General features: G+C 29.6%; 2 protein-coding genes and 1 long non-coding RNA gene across 3 annotated transcripts; 2 read left to right on the forward strand and 1 right to left on the reverse strand.

The window, feature by feature from the left end:
* Positions 1-6,143: 6,143 nt before the first annotated feature.
* LOC100819296 (probable WRKY transcription factor 72) lies at positions 6,144-9,577 on the forward strand. Its single transcript, XM_041012841.1, has 4 exons — positions 6,144-6,401; positions 7,106-7,600; positions 7,763-7,876; positions 8,449-9,577. Exons 1-4 carry the CDS (start codon positions 6,294-6,296, stop codon positions 9,376-9,378), a joined length of 1,647 nt encoding a protein of 548 aa, XP_040868775.1. The 5' UTR covers positions 6,144-6,293; the 3' UTR covers positions 9,379-9,577.
* Positions 9,578-9,640: 63 nt separating this feature from the next.
* LOC102660883 (uncharacterized) lies at positions 9,641-11,343 on the reverse strand. The gene is made up of 3 exons (XR_419728.4): positions 11,085-11,343; positions 10,291-10,357; positions 9,641-9,896 (listed from the first exon to the last, which is right to left on the reverse strand). It is a non-coding gene; the product is annotated as an uncharacterized lncRNA (long non-coding RNA).
* A 1,320-nt stretch (positions 11,344-12,663) lies between these two features.
* On the forward strand, positions 12,664-16,202 carry LOC100803092 (aldose 1-epimerase-like). The gene is made up of 5 exons (NM_001255025.3): positions 12,664-12,978; positions 13,095-13,144; positions 14,402-14,525; positions 14,703-14,810; positions 15,270-16,202. Exons 1-5 carry the CDS (start codon positions 12,804-12,806, stop codon positions 15,917-15,919), a joined length of 1,107 nt encoding a protein of 368 aa, NP_001241954.2. The 5' UTR covers positions 12,664-12,803; the 3' UTR covers positions 15,920-16,202.
* Positions 16,203-16,407: the final 205 nt, after the last annotated feature.

The raw sequence follows: 16,407 nt of genomic DNA on the forward strand, positions 1-16,407 counted from the left end.
GAGCTGGCATGAGGGTAGTGGTCGTACCAGAAATGTTGTCTGTCATCACTTTCAATTATTCCCTTTGTTCCATTTATCACTGCATTTTGTTATTTGGGTAGAATCGTGCTAGAATTCTGTTATTGAGAGAATTGAGTGTTATAACACCTCAATTGTTGTCTATAAATAATTAATAGTCATTGTAATAAAGCAGATAAGATTAATGAAATATTCTCTTTTTTCCTTCTTGCTTATGGAGGTAGCCCTAGGCCTCGAATGCTAGTGCCTGTGTGACTATTTCTAGTTTTTGTTCGTAACATATACTGATTGCTTGAGTACAAGAAATACTTAACACATAATATTTGGTATAGCTATACATCAATCAAACATACTCTCATTTGAACAAACTTCATAAGAAGTATATATTCATCGGAAATTGAAAGAAAATAAAAAGATAAATTGGAATAAAATTTATCAATTAGTTAAATTATTTCAATCATAAGTTAATATGTCAAGACTCTCTCATTATAACTTTTCCAAAAACCTACAGTAAAAACTTCAAAAAACATTATTTTTTTCTCCAATAAATATTTAAGCTTTTTTTTTTCTTTTCCAAACTGAGCCTTAAGATTGCTAGGCAAAAGTTCTTGCTAAAGATTTGTAGTTTATTTGCACCTTAATCCCAAATGACTAAAGCAAAATTCACGTGAATTGAACTGAAACTCCTGCCACAATGGATTGAATTTTACAGTGAAACAATACTAATAAATAAATTTTAAACCTTGAAACTCATGCAAATCAACGCTCTTATATCACGCTATATATAATGGGCGTTGTCTTCGTTATTGAACAAAGATGTAAGTTTGTTTACCCAAAAAGAAAAGAAAAAAAAACATAAAAGTTTGTGACTTTCCAACAGGACACACATCACTGTAGATAATAAATGTTTAATGAGGTCATGCATAAAACTCAAATCACGTTTTCAACTACTCATTCAATTCAAAAGCTAATCCAAACCATTGACCTATTTCGCTAAAATAAACTCATCTTGAAATAGAAGTCGCTGGTTAGCCAATTAAGAATGCAAGTTAAATCTTGAGGTCTCTATAGACTGACGCAATTGGACCGCCATAAAAAGATTTTCTCAAATAGATTGTTGTTTTATGATAATCATATTTGAGCTAATTGATTAGGTAAGGCATACAACAATATATTTATTAAAGTATACGAAAAATCTTAGGACATATATATATATATATATATATATATATATATGGTTATATAAATCTATAGAGATAATAATTATTTTTTGACCAAGGGAAAGGTGTAAGATATTCCCTAATAATTAATTGACCATTTGACCAGTAATATTTGCTTGAAGTTTTGAGTAAGACTGTTTTTATAAAACTTGATAGTTTTGCATAAGGGAAAGAGTAAAATAGTTGATGACTGAGTAAGTGAATATTTGACCTCCAATCTAAAAAATTCTCAGGGCCCCAACAAACGCCTAGCTTTATTAATTTATATGTTTAAGGTGTATTTAGGGCTTCATATATATATATATATGACTTTTACCATTGTCCAAAATTTGCCAGATAAAATTCATCCAAAGCCAAAGGGTCAGCCTATGGTAAATTATTAAGGTAGGTAACGAATTAGAAAGTTAAGAATGGTATCTAATATTTTAATCTCTTCAAGCCAAAAAGCCCTTGAATTACTTTATGGCTAGTGATACGAAGATAGGTCTTTGGAGTCGATAATTATATATGCATGTTCTCATACGCACCATTGATTAATTAATTAATCACCGTACGTAGTGACACCAACAGGTGAGTGTAATTGTGTATTATAATTCAACAGTGATTTCGGAAAGAGGTTTTAAATAGGAAAGTTTTCAAAGGGATGAGGTTGTGATGATACTTTTAACAAAAAAATTTATGCTATTTTTACACATGGCTTATATAAAGTTGAATCGAAAAATAAGATGTATACTAGTTCAAAAGTGATGTAAACGTAATGTTAATAAAAATTATATATACGCAATCATTTTTGTATTATTAATATGCCTGGATCTAAAGGGTAATATACAGTGTACTCAGAAGTGAGATCCCAAGACAAACATTTTGGGGCAGGTTAAAGGCACATAAAATTTAAAAATATTGAGTTAACCTAACATATACATATTTTAAATATCTTATCTGTTACATATATTGACCAAAGACTAGAAGACCTAGCTCGTTTAATCGGAATCTACGGTTTGCAAACGTATGTGAGTTGTGACACTTAGAAGGCCAACGTTAAAGTGGGAATTCACTAATTAACTCGCTTTGCAATTAATCATAACGGTTGAAAACTTACAATTGTTTTTTTTTTTTTTTTTCTATGCGTAAGAATTGAAATAGACCCCCTATTTATAATTGTTTTATGTTAGAGTTAAAACAATTTGGAGCTTAAGTTTTAATGATGATAAATAAGAAAAATATAACACTGTATGTTCATGATAAAAAAAACTAATAATTCTTTATTGTACTAATTCTCTTAACTAAAAGTCTTTGCTGTGTGGTTTTCATTCAGATTAAATATAATATCAAAATCAAATTAATCTTTTACTGATCAATTTAATTTTATTTGACGTTTTTTAATCTATTATCATCATATAAACATGTTAACTAAACTTAATTATATAATTATTATACTATATTAATTAAAGAAATTATCTTTTAATAAACTTTGTTTAACATATTTTAAATTGAAATTTTTTTTATTTCTATTTAGTAATATATACAAAGTCTTTTAAATTATAATATTAAATCTGTAGTAAAAAATAATAATATTAATAATTTTTTTATCATATGAAAATAAAATATGTACTTTGATTACAAAGTAAAGAGAATGTAATAAATTCCAAATGGTATTTGGACAGTTCCTTCTCAAGACACATGGCTATGTTCCTTTTTTTTGAGAGGGCATGGCTATGTTCCTAGACCTTATAATTAACTTCTTGAGAGAGGAATATTAATTGTCTTTAGAAACTACCACAGTAAGACATAATCGGTGGAATAGATAAAGTTAGTAATTAGTGTCCTCTATCTACCATTGATAATGCTCTATATGTTAAAGGACTGTCCTAAAAAAATGATAATCTACTTTGTAAAAACTAGTTTTGTGACAACAAATTCTATGTTTCCTTCTACAAAGATTCATTTATAGTTAAAACAAATAACAATTCTAATAAAAAAATAACAATGGGAATAATTTGTATAAGATTGATTGAAGAGATAAAAATAAAAATATTGTAACTTGTTTACTCTCCGTAAAAAACGAAAAACGGATATCAAAAGTGTATATGTGCAGGAACTAAAATGAATAGGTTTTATAAGTATAAAGACTAAAAGATAAAAATAATATAAATATAGAAACCAATTAAGTAATTAAGCCTATAAAAATTAACGTGAATGATATTTTGCAAAGTGAAAGACAAAAATGAATTAATGATCAAAATTTACGTGGTAGATATTTACAATTTAAGGAATTATATGATTTAACTTCATGTTCATTATAGGCTATAACTCCCCCACCCCACCCCACAAATTTATACATTGAATTTAGTCTTCCAATTCAATAATAACAACATCCAGTGTTATCTTTATGGGGATCTTCTATGTTAATTTGTTAAATGATTTTAAATCTGTGACACGTCTATTAATGATAAAGTACACCTAGATGACAAAAAATTCCAATTTGATAACGTCACAGTTGAACAAATAATTTGATAACCGTGGGAATAAATTGAACGGATTTTGAAATGTAGTACTCTAAGAAAATTAACTTAATTCTTGACGTAATATGATAACGCATTTTGGTTTATGAGGAGACAGGTATTGAAAACATGCTTTTGTAGTAAAAACTAGGAAAAGGGTTGTTTTTGACAGCTTTCTAGTGACGCCATAGGGTTTTTATTTATAGTGAGATGTGAGAGAAAAAAAGAAAATACAAATAAGTTTAGTAAAGTATAAAATATTGTGACGTTAAAAAAATTTGTTCAAAAAACCAGACTATAATTAATATATACTAACAATATAAATATTTTTTACGCTCTCGGCATTATTGAAAAACTTGGCCATGTAATGGAGTTTAATTAAAATATACTAATTTAGTAATTTTTTTATATTATTATCTAATTATAAATTGTCATATATTTTTTATTTATCATATATAATAATATTATTATTTTTTATAATAATTACTTTAAAAATATACATAATTTCAAATTGATCAACATTTACATTGGTAACATATAATTAAACTCTAATTGAAAATTGAGTAATAGTTACTTAAAAATCATATTTAAGATGTTTTCAATGTTATTCAAGGATGAATGAAGTATAGACTGATGGACATGTAACATCCAAGATGAACATACACATGAATGAGTCTAAAGATTGTGTAGGTATAAGATTATAAATTGAAAATGACTCAAAGAAATTAATTGGTACCACCCATTTTAACATTTCTAATTTTTGGTAGTTTATCACTTAAGAACTTTACAGTTAAATATGTTTAGCTTTTAACAATTATATGATGAGTGACCTTCTACGAAATTTACAAGGAAACTTGTGAGTGAAGACAAAACATGCTATAAAGTTTTGTGTTGATTTGTGGGAAGAGACAATAATCCCCAAAGAAGCCAAATTAGTTGTCAATGTTTCAGAAATGACCATCTACAGAGGATTTTGACTAATAAAAATGTTAAGTGAAGAGTTATCGTATGTGTAAAGTGTTGTAGGATGAGTCGTCGAAATGCCGACTTATAGGATCTTCTAAGTTGGTGGTGTACTTTTTTTTAAACTATTAGTATTAGTATGTAATTCAAATTAAACCTTGTGATAACTCTTTTAAAATTTTATATATAGATTGCTACTTAATTGTTTAATTATGTAAATTTTCTTTAAATCAATAATATTGAAATTAAACTAAAAACCTTGTCATTCATCTTTTGTTAAAGTTAATGCATGTGCGATTGTGCCTACGTGGCACTTGATGGTGCACACATGGATGGTGTGTCTATGACAGATGATATACATGAAACACTTCATTTAGAGACTAAAATGACAATAAATATACATCATTAGTTATCACATATTCATTGGATTGTCTTATGTTATCCACATGTGCATTGTCAATTGCCAAGGAAATATACTTCATTTAGAGACCAAAATGACAATAAATATACATCATTAGCTATCACATATTCATTGGATTGTCTTATGTTATCCACATGTGCATTGTCAACTGCCAAGGAGATAGATAAGGTGCCACATAAAAACGAGCTTAGCTTTAATGAAAGTCTTTCAGTGACAGACAAATTACACAGTGAGAAACCATTTTGATACATTTAGGGACTTAATTAAGTGACAGGAAATTACACCCTAAAGATCAAAATGGTTGTATACTTGTAAAAAAAATCTTTATATTGTATGGATATACTTGAATTTTTTTATAGAAAAGTTAATAATCTTACTATAAATAACAATTTATATAACAATGATAGTATAAAAAACTTTTACACTCTTATTGCATTCTAGCTAATTCAAAAGTAACATGTTGGTCCAATTATATCTGGGTTTGAATTGTTTAAACAAAGTCTTGAGAGTTCGAGTTTTGTGAATGGAAAAAACATGGTTGAGAAACCTAAATTTTAGGGAAGAGATTAGTCATTTACAAAGCCCATAAATATTTTGTATTGTTGTAATGACAATTTTTTTTTCAAAAGTAATACATGGCAATGCATTCATGGAAAGCAATTCAATGGGAGTGGACAACACTCAGCAGTGATATCATGTACAACCAAAGTATGGACCGCGTGGTTGAAAATGAAACAAGGCTTACACTATTGACAAAGACTCAAGAGGAGAGCTCACTGGTTGCCAGGGCCAATCGGTTACATATGACAACTTTGACAGTAGTACCATGTACGATATATTACCCAAATTGTGTGTCCAAATTCAGCTTCCTATTCATGACATGGATTTCTAAGACCATATTATAAAATTAATTTAATCATTGCAATAAAAAAATCCCAACAATGAGATTAGCATTGGTGTTGAGTGTTGACATTTTAGGAGGGGCTGCGTAATAAGAGGTGAATTAGCACTGGTATTTGAAATTGTTTATTGCAAGTCTAGCAGAGAGTTGTTTGGTTTGTATAAAAGGGTATATGTTATGTTATTAGTACTTACTACATAGTACCATATATATATATATATGGACTATGGAATTGTTTGAGATTGAAGTAGGTCTAGTGGAGAATAGTGATGGAGGCCATGTTAAAATTGTCTAGTCTTTGTGGTCAAGAGATAGATGATAAGAGAGATACTTCCATTTGCTCAGAAGAGGACTTGTGTATTGAAAAGGGTAGTAAGGTATATGCGAATTCTTTGTAGCTCAAATTCTTTCTTCTTTTGAAACTTTATTTTGCTTCTCATCATTGATTTTGACCTTGGTTTCTCATGAACATCTTTTTACTTCTGTACCAACTTAAACCACAGGAGTAATTAACTGACTTTTCCACTTCAAATTAATCGTTCTTTCAGTTTGCTACTTCTCAAGTTGCCTTAGCATCTTTCTTCCCTTTATTACCATGTTTATAAGTATTGGTATAATTAGGTCCATTTAAACCTTTATTTATATAATTTGCTGATAAATATACAAAGAATGCTGTCGAGTTAATGCAAACAATAGGAAAAGTAGCAGATTAGTGATTTATTTTTTTATGTGTAAATGTTAGTTGTTAGTTTGTTAATTTTGTTAGGAAAGAGAATTAAACCTGTAACCTTTTTCCCCCTTTCCTTCTTCCTTATCCATTCAACCCACCTTATATCTCTAGCATATTAGTGAATTTGATTAGAAATCACATAATAATATTTTGAATATGTTAAATACTTTACTACTGTTGTGTTAATACTTATGGGAACTACTCTGTAGTTTGGCTTTGGCATAAAATTATTACAATCTGACACACAAATAAGAATTAAGAAGAAAGTTTTTCTTCTAATTTCAAGCCTATTGTTGTCTTTGAAAATTTGTAGGTGACCAATAATTTTATGCTATTTTTTTTTAAATATAGGAAGATAAACTTGAATCTGCTAAAGCTGAGATGAGTAAGGTGAAGGAGGAGAATGAAAGATTGAAGATGATGATAGAAAGAGTAGGAAAGAATTACCATTCTCTTCAACTTCGTTTCTTTGACATCCTTCATAGAGAAACTTCAAACAAAGGTGTGGAAGATTCAGCTGTTTCCCTTGATGAAGTGGAGGAACCTAAGCTTGTGTCACTTTGTCTTGGAACAAGTCCATGGGAGCATAAAAAGGATGGAATAATCTGTAACTCTAGCAAACATAAAGAAAATGAAGATTTGGAAGCCAGCCTTACCCTTGGTTTAGACTGCAAAGGTGTGTCTTCAAAGGAACAGGTATCTGATATGAACACCTCAGAAGAAAAGGAAGAAGATTCAACAAATAAATTAGTAAGGACCAAAGATGGAGGTGATGAAATTTCAGAGATAACACCCCCAGCCAAGAGGGCTAGAGTTTGTGTCAGAGCAAGATGTGATAGTCCCGTTGTAAGTGTTTATGAAAAATTCTATTGCCACTACTTATATATCATGCCACCTCCATTCTAGTCTTTTCAAGGAGGTTTTTCTCAAAATTAGTAGTCTCAAATCTCTTTAGTTCCTGTAGTCTTTTTTAATTGTGGAATAACAAATGTTATGCCCTTCAAACAGATGCATGATGGATGCCAGTGGAGGAAATATGGACAGAAGATAGCAAAAGGAAATCCATGTCCAAGAGCATACTATCGTTGCACACTTGCTCCAGCATGCCCGGTTAGGAAACAGGTAAGCATCGACGTTACACCTTTAGGTCCCTGTTTGGATAAACTTCTCCCTAAGTACTTATAGGACAATAAAACAAGAAGATAAGTGAACTGAGTTTTTCCTATAAGCTACAATCAACTTGTGTATTTAACTTTTATAGAAGTTGTCTCATCTAACTTTTCCAAAAGCAAGTATAAGTTGACTGGTCTGGTTTAAGTACTTACAAATAAAAAAGGTAAAATATACTAAGCTTCTCTATAAGTTAAAATCAACTTATGCACATTAGCTTTTGGAGAAGTTAAATAAAGAGAGCTTCTACAAAAATTAAGTACGTAAGTTAATTTAGATTATGTGAGAAATTCGCTTCTTATTTTCTTGTTTTATAAGTACTTATGAAGAATATTATCACAACAGAGTTTTTATGATAAGAGAGAAGCTGAATTTATTCTTACTTCGTATTTTCTTCTCTTGTAAGTATTAAAGGGTAAAGTTTATCCAAATAGAGCTTTAAGTTAATTGTATACAATATTTAAAAAATTGATTAAGATATACAGCAGGGTTAGAATACTCAAACTCAATGCATGACCACACAGGTGCAAAGATGTGCTGATGACATGTCCATCTTAATCACCACATATGAAGGAACTCACAACCACCCAATTCCAGCTTCAGCCACAGCCATGGCTTCCACCACTTCTGCTGCTGTTTCCATGTTGTTGTCAGGCTCTTCAACATCTCAGCCTACAGATCACAGTTTTGCCTATCATGCAAATTCTCCTACACTGTTCAGTGGTGTCAATTTCAGTCTTTTAGACCAACCAAGAGCAAACCAAGTCTTGTTACCAACCCCTTCCTCACATTTACTCCCAACAATCACTCTAGACCTTACTTCTACTCCATCCTATTCATTAAATCAAGGGAATTGTTTACCATCAAACTTTGCTTCAACCCCAAGATTCCCTCCATTAAGTCTAAACTTTTGGTCCCCAGAGTCCAACATTCCACTATCCTTTTGGGGCAAGGGAATTCCTAACAATGGCACTATTCCTATTGACAAAACTCACATCAAGCCATTCAATATAGGAAACCAATTTCAAGAACATTTCTACCAACATTACTTCAAGAACCAAACTCCATTCAGGGAGGCTTTGGCAGAAACACTAACCAAAGCAATCAGCACAGACACGAGTTTTCGGTCAGCGATAGCTGCTGCAGTTTCATCTATAAGGGGACAAGGATCAAGCAGTGAGAACAAGGGTGATGGAGAGGTTTTAGGTTCAGGATTGAGCTTGAAACTTGGGGAGCATCCTCAACTTGCTTCTTCCAATTCCTTGAACAAGAATGAGAAAGAATGCTTAACAGGCTACTTCAACAGATCATCATCTTCATCTTCAAGTTCTCAGGGTGGAAACTCAATGCTTCTCCAACCTCAATGGCCATTTTCTATTCGCAAGACTAGCACACCTCCTTCCAATGTTGATTACATCAACCATTGGATTTCAGAAATCAATTCTCATCATTAGTGTCTCTTGTTGTTTTTCAATTAGGACAATGTTTAGGAGCAATTCAGCTCAACTGAAATAGGCCAGCTGTACACTCAAAAACTACCTTGTCAAAGGTTCGACAATTTCATAGGATGTCAAAATAGGATATAAAGCATATACACTGAAAGTGTAAAACAGTTTTATACTGTCATCCAATCACAAATCACTGCTTGAATTATATTAAGATAATTATTTTAAAAGTCAACAAACTTATCATATATGGTAGGTTATAATTGGATAACTATGTATAAGTTTTTACACTATTGGAGTATACCTTTTTTCTCATAAAACATAAAATGCAAGTTAGGACAAAATGTGATACCTAAAAATCAATCATGTCACTCTTGACATGGCCACCACAATCTTGTCATTTCGCTTCGTTTTTGTAAGTTGTAACACTCCAACACAGCTAAGTTGAAGGAAGGTGAAAGCCGTGTAATGTTCATTTTGGTTTGCTCAAAAGATCAATGAAGCTATGCATGACAGTTAGCTCTCAGCTGAGTTTTGCAAAGAGCAGATACATTAAATTGCTGATTATAGGATAAATTACACTCTAACCCTTGAAGTTTTTTGAGATTGCACACAACTTGTTTTTAATGTTTATAGCAACCTCTCTTGTAGGGTGCACATTGTGATGTTTTTCAAACAATCAAGGGGTGCCAGTCTAATATTTTTTTAAACAATTAAGGGAAGTCAATCTAAGAATATAAAAGGAGTATGGAAAAAAAAACTGACGAAATTTCAGAAAGTGTCGGTGTAATTTATTCTAGTTTAAAACATTAATGTCTACTACAAATAATATGTTAAAAGAGTGTGTTGAACAATGCACAACTAAACTTTCTCCCTTTAAAAAAAAAAAACTAAAATTTCTCATTTATCTGGATATATTACCTCATGGCCTTAAAACTGGTCAAACAGTGTGGAAGCACCCATCATTTCCTCTTGAGGAACCGAAATTCTGGAAGTAACCATGTACCATGTTATTGCTGAGGAATTTCACTTCTTCAAACATATTATGCTCATTGTGTCGTGCATATAGTATGTCTCTCAACAAGTTTATTAGTAGAAACTAGTTGAATTAGTACCTCTGTATTTTTATATAATGTTGTTTGTTTTTTATTTTTTAAATAAAAAAAGCAGTTGAAGAAAGTAATAACAACCACAGTGACATTGTGAAGGTTTGAGAAGGAAATGAAAATAATTATATATATTGAAGGGTAATTTAGGAATATGAAATGTGTAAAAAAAAAGGGATAAAACTCAATCAAAGACCTAAAACCAAATGCAGGGAATATCTTGTAACGCTGGAAGCCTTGCTTCCATAAAAAGCCGCTTCCAATCTTTTTCACTCCTATCTTTTCCATTGAGATAGGTCATCATAACTATATCAAATAAAAGCTTCAGTTCAGTTATTTCATGCTCATCTTGTTTTTTATTTATCACTAATCTATAATCTATGATGGTCACTTTCCCTGAAATAGCTTCTTTACAATTTTTTAGTATCTTTATGCAATCTTCATCGCCCCAATTGTGTAATATACCCACTAAAAAAATCCGACAATAAATAGAGTATAAAGGGTCAATAATAACTTCAGTAATGATTTATTTGCCTTAATAAATGAGATTTAAACATGTATTAGAAGCTAGAGAAAGCAAGTTATCACAATTCAAATTTTTGTGCATACCTTGAGTAAAACTGCATCAGCTTGAAGGACAGATTTAAACATGTTCCACCTAACAAAACTCAAATTGTTGCTCCAGTTAACCCTGCAATAACTTGTGGAAGGTTCAAAACTATGTATTTTAACTGAGGAAATGCCTCACAAATATTCTTAGCTGTGTTTCCTGTTGCATCACCAATATTATCAACTATGGAATCCAGTTCCAGCCCTTCAAAAACTGAAAAATAAAAAAAATCTTATATTAAATTATTTTTTAGTTGCTCATAACACTTATTTTCACGCGATTTTCACCATGTTTCACTCTTTTTTTAATCAATACTTTAGTTGGATTTTATAGTTTTCATATAAATAATTTTAATAGAATAATTTTTACATCTCAAATTAGTCAAAAAAAAGATTAGAAATCACATCCCAAAATTAAAAACCATCATTATTTTAAAATAATCATTTTTACTCACTTTATAAACATAAATTAAAACTTTTAAAATATAAAAGTACAAATTAAACAAAAACTAAAATATAAAAGATCAAACATATAATTTAGTCAATGTAGTTGTATATTCATAATCATATTATTAATATAATACACTATTAATGTAAATTCATAATATTTATAATAATAATAATAATTTTCATTGAACATCATATAATAATTTTTTTTACTGATGTATAATAAATAAATGTTAATTCATAAAATAAATAAATAAATAAATAATACAGTCACCGATAAGTCACCGATAAGTCACCGATAAATAAATAAATAAATGTTTATCCGGACCACAAGCTTTCGTAATGAATTTGCTTCTCTGTTTCTTATTTTTTTTTTAAATAGCAGAAAATCTTAATTAATTACCCAAGTGTTTTAGCATCTCTATAATGTCACCGATAAGTCAATAGAAAATAAATAAATAATACAGTCTAAAGTTTTTTTATTCTCTTATATTATCACAAATTATTATATGTATTATATTACATAAATCAACTTATATAAAATTGTATTGATATGTAGTCTTAGATGGAAAGATTTAAATATCAAATTGTGTTAAATATTTCAAAAGAAAAATTTATTATTTATAATAATCTTATTTAACTCGAATATAATTACAGTCTATAGAAAATACATATAATCGTTAATAAAAAAATTCAAACAATTATATATATTAAATTTGTTAATTTTTATATTATTTATCTTAAAATCATGTCAATTATTATTTCTAATTGATTGATTGATGGTGTAAATTTTTTTTTCATTGACTACGAATGTTTATTAAATTCTAAATAATGAATATATTTTTTGACATAAATCACATGTATTTTTTTTATTAAAAACAATTATTTTCAAGTTGAACATCATTGACGGTGTGTGCCTCTTATCCTTTAGTCAATCATTCAAAGATATATACTATTTAATTAAAATAAGAATATGCAAGTATTAATATTTTATGTAACTCATGACCCGCGTTATAATAAATTCATTGACTTTGGAGCACCGCAGGATATGACAACTAAGAATAAGAAGGTCCTAATACAATGTGTCAGAGCCACCCTCTTAATATAAACTGCAAGCCACAAGCAACAAAACACCTTAAACTTTTGCATTGACATTGCAAACTGTTTTTCTCTCTTAGCTTAAAAGTTCTCTCTTGCTATCCCTCCTCCATTAACCCCATTAATAATAAGCACCATCAATTTCCTTAATTGCTTCATATATAGGAAAATACAATGACCAAGATCTTTGTGCTGTTATGTCTGCTCTTCTTAGCTTCTTCTGGGTTTGTCCATGGCTCTTCTAAGAAGGATCATATTAGGTTATTTGAGCTCAAGAAAGGTGATTTTTCTATAAAGGTCACCAATTGGGGTGCAACACTTGTGTCCGTAATACTTCCCGATAAGAATGGTACGTACCTATGCATTTACTTAGTGTCCAAAAACTTTCAATTTTAACTAATTGCTTTTCTTTTTTTGTGCATTGTGCATTTTTAACACACTGTTAATTTTCTTTCTCTTTTGAAGGGAAGTTGGGTGATATTGTTCTTGGATATGATTCTCCCAAGGCATACACAGTAAGTCATAAAATATATATAAACATTTTCCTTGAATATGTTCATTTTGAATGATCTGTTTACAATTACATTTTCTGCTTTCTTTTGTTGTGAAATTTATGAGATAAGGATAAAGCTTTTCAATAATATATTCAATGCTCTTCAACTTGAATTGATTCACACATGATCTTTTCCAACGACGGCACAGTTTTGTTTTGAGACAATATTATGTTCTGTATTGTGCTTATAATTTTATTTATCGATTAATTTTAATTTTTTCAATAACATAAGAATTAAGATTAGGGAGATAAAATAGAAAGCTTTTATCGAAAAAGAGAGAAAATAAATAAATAAATATTTTTATATGAAAAATATTTCAGTGGTTTTTATATGATAAAAATTAAAATTAAAAAGTATTTATCAAATCAATATTTATTTTTTAAGACTGCTAACAGTTTTAATTACCAGAAATAGGTTTACTGGTTTGTAGCTTGTCGAATGATTATTATATGCTAAGTGAAAAATCTAAAAGTAAAAGATATATTTACTTTTCTTAAGTAGCTTGAATTTGAATTTTATGCATAAAAATTTCACTAAATATCAATTTGACCATATCGTATATACGATCGATATAAACAAAAGGAGGACAAAAAGTCAAAGTGACTAGACATTAATTGGCTTTTGGATAGGAATAATTAATTTAAAGTTTATTCGTAAATGTGAAAATATAGTTTTTAAGTCTGATCTAGACCCATGCATTGAGGAAAAAAGTACATACATGTTTAGTCAACACGTTGGGATAATTTATTCAATATGAAGTTTTTTAAATTTGAAGTAGGTCAATACGAAATTAATATTGATAAATAATAAATTAAAAACGACTTAAAAAATTGAATTTCTCTTTCTTCTTTTATAACATAAAATAAAATAAAAAATGGATGTACACCTACAAAATAGATAGGATAATTCACTAGGATCAGCTTAATAACGAGAACATTAAGATAATATGCATATGAGATCTTAGTTTTAATTAATTCTTGCCGTTACTTTACTGTACACCTAGAAAAGGAAAAACATAGATATGATTAGATATTTTTTAAAGAGTTTAATTTTTGTTTACACTATTAATCAATTACAAATTATTTTAAAATAATTATTATAAAAATTAATAAAATTATTATATATCCCAATATTATAAAAATAAAAAAGAAAGGTAGGATTGAAAGAGTAAATCTTATACAGATGAAAAAATAACTAGAACTGCCAAAATATTTGCAGAATGATACATCATACTTTGGAGCTACTGTGGGCCGGGTTGCTAACAGAATTGGAGGAGCTCAGTTCACTCTAAATGGAATCCATTACAAATTAGTTGCTAATGAAGGAAACAACACACTTCATTGTACGTACACTTTGTTTTACCATATATTGTTGAACACAATTTTTCTCTCATATATGATGCTGCAAGGCTTGTGCAAATCCACAATTGCAATTTAAAATCTTTGCTCATATATATGTTTGCTTTAATTGCCACATATCTCATAGAAATACTAACTCATATCTGATTGACCTTAATTAGCTGGACCCAAAGCATTCAGTGATGTTCTTTGGAAAGTGACAAGGTACATAAAAGATGATGACAAACCCAGAATCACCTTCAGTTATCACAGTTATGATGGTGAAGGAGGTAAGTAATTAAGCATTGTCATTAACTTCATTTCTTTAATGTTGCTAAACTATGAATTAGCCTATATTTATATTTAGAGAAAATACTCTTGTGACTCCGTGTTACTCACTATTTAATCATTGTGGTAAGTTTGTTGGATAGCTAACTTAAACTCACTATATTTATCATGATTTTTGATTGGTTGAGAATGTAATTATACTCTTATAATTATGATAAGAAATGAATCTAATTATGTATGTATATACTGAGTTTAATTTTTATGTACAATTAATGTAAATCATAGTTAATATAACTTTTAAGATAATTATTAAAAAAAATTAATAAACTTACTATACATAACAATTTATTATTAGATAATAAGGTAAAAACTCTTTACACTTTAACTTTAAGTGTATACACTATTAACATGTAGTATACATTTATGATTTCAATTATAATTGAATACTATTTGTGTTTCAGGATTTCCTGGGGACCTCCTAGTAACTGTGAGCTACATTCTTGGGAAAAACTCATTAAGCATAATCATGAAAGCAAAAGCTCTGAACAAGCCTACCCCAGTGAACATGGTGAACCATGCTTACTGGAACCTAGGAAACCACAACAGTGGCAACATTCTAGATGAAGTGGTTCAGATCTTTGGATCCCAAGTCACACTATTTGATGACAATCTCATTCCCACAGGCCAATATGCCTCAGTTAGAGGAACCCCAAATGATTTCCTTGAGCCACACATTGTTGGAGAAAGGATCAACCAATTGCCTAAGACAAATGGCTATAACATCAACTATGTGCTTGATGGTGAAAAAGGCAATGCAGAGATTAAGCTGGCAGCTATAGCGGTGGATAAGAAGTCAGGGAGAGTGATGAAGCTCTTCACAAATGCTCCTGGTTTGCAGTTTTACACTGCTAATTTTGTCAAGAATGACAAGGGAAAAGGAGGGTTTGTTTATCAGCCACGTTCAGCACTTTGTTTGGAGAGTCAAGCATTTCCTGACTCCGTGAATCACCCTAATTTTCCATCAACTATTGTGACCCCAGATAAGCCTTACAAGCATGTCATGTTGCTTAAGTTTTCCACCAAAGTTCCATATGCTTTTTCACAGTTCTAATTAGAATTGTGTGCTTTGATGAACCACTTTTTATGTGTTTGGTATCAATGTATAGCACGACTCTTTTTGTGCTCTTGCAAAACTTGGCTTGGGTTCATTAAAATGAATAAGAGATATTTCAATTTTATGTATTTATTGTTATTTAACCATACCATTGAAATATTTCAATTAGTATAATTATTATTGGTAAATCTCTATTAAAAGAGGTAGTAGTCATGTATCTCAAATAAAATTAATTTATTTCCAAAAGAAAATAATAGCTAGATAAAAAGTCTAATGTTATAATTATTATTACTCAATCACTAACAAATGTTTTTATCCAATATAGAGAAATCAATAGAAAAAATAAATTCTTTATTACATAATAGATTTGATTTGATTATTAATAGAGTGAATAGATATGTTATTCTTGAAATATCTCTTCTCTTTTAAAATCTTTGTGTAATGTGTATCTCCACCAATTAGGATCCTAAAATAGATGAAATAAA

This window comes from Glycine max, chromosome 19 (genome assembly GCF_000004515.6).
Source record: "Glycine max cultivar Williams 82 chromosome 19, Glycine_max_v4.0, whole genome shotgun sequence".
Lineage (NCBI taxonomy): Eukaryota > Viridiplantae > Streptophyta > Magnoliopsida > Fabales > Fabaceae > Glycine > Glycine max.

Coding starts and splice junctions, on each gene's coding strand:
- LOC100819296 (XM_041012841.1), top strand. CDS start 6,294: ATGGAGGCCATGTTAAAATTGTCTAGTCTTTGTGGTCAAGAGATAGAT. Junction 6,402..7,105: donor GTATTGAAAAGGGTAGTAAG/GTATATGCGAAT, acceptor TTTTAAATATAG/GAAGATAAACTTGAATCTGC. Junction 7,877..8,448: donor CATGCCCGGTTAGGAAACAG/GTAAGCATCGAC, acceptor ATGACCACACAG/GTGCAAAGATGTGCTGATGA.
- LOC100803092 (NM_001255025.3), top strand. CDS start 12,804: ATGACCAAGATCTTTGTGCTGTTATGTCTGCTCTTCTTAGCTTCTTCT. Junction 14,526..14,702: donor AGGAAACAACACACTTCATT/GTACGTACACTT, acceptor GACCTTAATTAG/CTGGACCCAAAGCATTCAGT. Junction 14,811..15,269: donor CAGTTATGATGGTGAAGGAG/GTAAGTAATTAA, acceptor TTTGTGTTTCAG/GATTTCCTGGGGACCTCCTA.